The 5232-nt window shown below is 30.9% G+C and overlaps 1 protein-coding gene across 1 annotated transcript in view; it reads right to left on the reverse strand.

The window, feature by feature from the left end:
* Positions 1-5232, reverse strand: part of LOC106681854 (synaptic vesicle 2-related protein) — a gene marked incomplete in the record, with an annotated part of 34655 nt that overhangs the window by 23494 nt on the left and 5929 nt on the right. The window contains 1 exon segment of the mRNA XM_067046239.1: positions 2938-3047. Coding sequence (XP_066902340.1) covers positions 2938-3046 — 109 coding nt within the window.

Raw genomic sequence — 5232 nt, forward strand, 5'->3', positions numbered from 1 at the left:
TTTAACACGCTTTAACATAGATCATGAATACCCCTATAGTATTAACTCAGTGAGCAGATGTGTCCTTTTTCGAAGAGTCAGAAAACAATATTAATGTTTCCCTGAAGGGTTTGGGAAGCCAATGTCATCGCATTTCTTGGTTCAATTTATGTTACCAAATCATGATAATAAATTACACATAAATGTTTAATTTTAAGTAAATATAATAATTTATATCAAACTATCAACTGCTATAATTAAATCTATATTCATCAAATATAGCAATAGCGAAGCAATGCCGGCTCAGCTAGTGATTGCATAAATTACAAAAATAAAATGTTTATAGTTTTTTTTTTTATTTTTAATCATTTTTGATGGCTTTTATCTTTAATGTTTGATATAAAGTTTTATTTTTAATTTCATGATTTTTGTTCTCTGAATAAACAAATAATTAAAAATGCTTTTTATAGCTTATTTTTTAATTCATTACTATAACCATTAACTGCATTTTCAGACATTTATAATTCGTAGTTTTGATAACCTTGAGTTTTTTTCTGCTCTAATTTACCAGTGACCTTCCCTAGAGACCTTATTCAATTAATTGGATTCAAGGACTGGCAGAGGTCAAGTATATGCTGTCTCGAAATAAAATATCAAAATCATAAAAGGTCGATTTCCATGTGACAGATATCTGTCGTGCAAGTACAAAGTGAGAAAGTATGACAGTGCTTGTCTTCACCCTGATAGTGAACCTAGCCTTGTAGTGCAAGAGCCCAAAAGTAGAAAAAAGGCAGTTATTTCACCCCAATTTTTTATTACTTAATTGAAAACTAGGTACAATTACTAGTTAAAATTGATGAGTCTGCCAAGTATAGGTAGGCAGAATAAAACTTGATTTGTTCGGACAAATTTTCATTTGCCAAATTATATTCTTATGTGAAACTACTACCCTAAAAAACTACTACCATCACGAAGATATACTATAAACTACTTTATAGTAAGTTAAATTTTCTTTATTTTGAATGTTGGCAGATATATGTGCCTCTTATATGTCTAGAGATATATTTTTTCAAAAATCCAACATTTTATACGAATAACTAGAGATTAACATTTTATTTTGTCAAATATCATAAAAACTACTACTCCTACGAAGATAAACATTATTAATTATATTATAGTAAAAGTAACTAGCTTTAATTTAAATGCTAACAGACATCTGTATGTCAAGTGGTTTCTGAAATAAAGTTTTTCATAAATAAAACTTATTGTCCGAACAACTATAAATCAATTTATTTTAGCAACTACCATGAAAACTACTATTCCAATGAAGGTAAAGGTTATAAACTACTTTATAGTACATTAAACTAGCTTTAATTTGATTGCTAAAAGACATCTGTACGTCACATAGTTCCTGAGATATAGATTTCTCAAAATAAATTAACTAACTACTGTATTTCGGTATATTTTTATGAAATGTTACTTTTTAAATACCTGTATCTTGGGAACTAGCTCTATTAGGGTCATATTTAAGTAAATTTACTCTACTTTAAATGATTTTGGATTAGGTTTTCTGGTGTGGTTCATAGTTTAAAATATATGGAGCTCCGAAAAATAATTTTTTTTTAGCATTTTGAAATAACCACTCTTTTGTACTTTCCCGTAATATACTTGGTAGACTCATTGATTTTGATCAGTAATTATATAGTTTTCATTAAATTAAACAAGAATTGGGTTGAAATCACTGAGTTTTGTGTGAGTCTATTTGAGTGCCTATAGACATCAGAACGACTTATGATGTCCGCGATAAAGATTTCCAAAAAAAAATCTACTGATTTCTCTTCTGCATTTTATTATTGCATTTATTTTCATGATTTTTTTTGTCTATGTATGATGTCTGCGATAAAGCCTCAATTGGTTTACGCTCAATAGGTCCCAAGATACGATTTTTTTTTTAAAGCAACATTTCATAAAAAATACAGTGAGAAATCAGTAGAATCTATTTTTGGATGTCTATATCTCTGACATCATTAGTCGGTCAGATGTCTATTGGCACTCAAATTAAAGCCAGTTTAATATTCCATAAAGTAGTATATAACGTTTATCTACGTAGGAGTAGTAGTTTTTACGGTATTTACTAAAATATATTGATTTTTAGTTATGCAGACAAAATTTCAAATCCAAAATTCATATTCATATGCATATGCATGTAACATAAAAACTAATCCCCCTAATAAGTTAAACGTTATAAACTATTTCAAAGTGCATTAATTTATCTTTAATTTTATTGCTTACTGACATCGTTACGTCCAATGGTTCCCGAGATGTATTTTTTTCATATAAGGGTTTTATCTGAACAACTAGAAATCAACATTTTGTGAATTCATTTTGGCAAATATGAAAACTACTACTCTTACGAAGATAATTGCCATAAACTGTTAACAATAATTAAAGTACTAATAGATATTTGTTCCTATTATTGCTCTTGAGATAACAATTTCCCACATTAAATTCACTAACTAGTGATTTTTCAGGATATATTTTATGAAATGTTGCTTTTTAAATACATGTATCTTGGGAACTATTAAACGTAAATAGCTCTATTAGGGCTAATATTTAAGTAAATTTACTCTACTTTTAATGATTTTGGATTAGGTTTTCTAGTGTGGTTCATAGTTTAAAATATATGGATCTCCGAAAAATTAATTTTTTTTAGCATTTTGAAATAACCACTCTTTTGTACTTCCCCGTACTATACTTGGTAGAATCGTTGATTTTGACTAGTAATTATACAGTTTTCATTAAATTATCCAAGAATTGGATTGAAATAACTGAGTTTTGTTCCATTGGTTTTTATACTGTAAGAGAAAGTTGTGTGATGGGCGTTACGCATTAAATTCTAACTATCGCAACTGGACTAAACTATTTATTAGACTAATTAAGTTTTATAATTGATATTACTTGCCCGCTGTAGTCCATCTTGAACAACAACGTCGCTGACAATAACAACCTCAGACTGCGAAGACGATGACTTCCTCCTTCTTCGCCTGTCGTCTGCGAGGTCTCCCATCCTGGGCAAAGGAATTTTCACATAAAAATGTTCTTATTCTATGCAATATAGTTACTCATATTTCCGAGAGATAAGATGTTGCATAAGCCTAGAAATATACAATCCTACTACAAGTTCTAGATTGAACGTCTCTTGTGATAAGGTCTCGTTTCATTTCATTAAGAGTCATGGCAAATCTCAGAGATTGGATAAATTATGATCATCCATCAAAGCTTAGAGATATCGTTTAACTGCCCGTTTAAGAAATGGAGTGATGGAAAATTTTATATAATCCGAAATTAAATATTAAATATCATTATTCAAATTTTCACGTCTTTGTCGCTAATTTTTGAGGAAGTGGCTAATTTATTGAAAACAAAAAAGATTAAAATTTTCCAAAAAAAAGTAAAACATGAGTAGAAATTTTCGATTTTATTATCTTAAAGATAATTTTAATATCTTTTTAATTTATAATAACAAAAATTATCCAAATATCCTTTACCTCATTTATTAACCCTATCACAGGATGGTAAAACCACGAATTCGTGCCCAAAAAACGTCTAGTCATTTCATGTTTGGAAATACTTCTTCATGTATTAAAAAACATGTTTTATGTTTACCTGGTTAGTAATTAGTCCGTGTATGATATATTTTAAAACACGGGATGGAAAAGCCGAAGTCACAAGCCGGGCAGTAGTATCTTGTTCCTTCCTCACTTTTTTCCCACTAATTTGTTTCGAACAGATCACTACACAAAGTTTTGGCCTTATTGGCAATTGGCAGAATATCAATAAAATATCTTTCTGTCATTCGGACCGGTGTGGGAGGAGAGGAATGTCTTCCGCCTTTGCTCTACTATACATCTTGGATAACAAAAATACAATTTAATATAATTCACAAAAAATGTTACTTGACGCTCTATCCGTGACTGTCACGTGATACACTGTCAATGGGTTAAAACATCTGACATGTGCAACGTTTCGGCCATCATCAAGAACGATCTTAATTTTAGTAACATAGCCTTACATTCATTTATTACAATTTGCCTAAGTTAATTTAACGAAGTTAAAATAGATCTATTTGTCACAATATTCTATCATCTATTCAGCCATTTTTAATTTCATTTCATATATATACTTTTTTTTATGACCCCTTTCCATGTCATTACTATCATACGGTGGAGGGGAGTTACCTAGGGTAACCAACCTATTATAATCATGGTGGGGGTCATGTTTTCATTCTGTGGAACCGGCAGATTAATAATAGTTGCTCCCCTAGGCTGGATTCGAACCGGCGCCACTGCAGTCACGAGACAGTCGCTTAAAAAGTTTACTGATTAATTTATTAAGAAACGAATTAGGTGTTTATTCTTTTATTTTTCAACCATATCAGGGCTATTCTCTTACTTCCGCTCGCTAATACTGCCCATTTCCAATGATCCGCAACACGCGTTCAATTTAGCAGCAAACTGGTAAAAGCAGATAACAAGGTGTAAATAGTTGACAGTAGATTAAGATGGTCGGGGTGTGGTCAGCAAATAATACACAAATTAACGAAACTTATTTCTTTATGCCGACGCTTCGACCTGAATTTCAGGGCTTAATCAGGGTCTCGAAGATTGCCAATGCAATTGTAATGGAATCTTGGTTGAGTCCCTGGTGAAGCTCTGAGCTTATTTTACAACTCAGTATAAACGTTTTTAGCGATCACCGTGTAATACTTTTCTTTTTTACGTATAAGGTGGACTAATATAAATGGGTCGTTAAAATTGAGTTTAACTGACGAAGAATGCATTTTGCGAAACAAAAGGACATATAAACAAGGTGTATGAAAGATAAAAATTGTTAAAGAAGAGAAAACTTACATCTGAAAGGTTTAAAAAAATAAATAAAAGGAGTAAGGATAGAATTGAAAGCTATTTTTTTTTATTTATTAGTTGATATTTACAACTGTGTAAAAAAATACAACCAGTAAATTTGATCATAATGACATAATGATATGAAACAGGATGTAGAGAAACTACCCAGTAGTAGAACTCTAAAAACAATTTATAATATAAGGTCACGAGGCCATCTTCTTTTCAGGCGCCTTGGAGTGTTGTTTGGAATGGAAGAGGAAGCAAGGTTAGAAACGAGTGGGTTTGGGTGGTTAGGAAGTTTATTATGGAAGGAATAATATCGGGTTCGGGCTAGATCGGTTACATAAGG

This window comes from Halyomorpha halys, unplaced genomic scaffold (assembly GCF_000696795.3).
Source record: "Halyomorpha halys isolate HHAL.00 unplaced genomic scaffold, Hhal_1.1 Scaffold370.1, whole genome shotgun sequence".
NCBI lineage: Eukaryota > Metazoa > Arthropoda > Insecta > Hemiptera > Pentatomidae > Halyomorpha > Halyomorpha halys.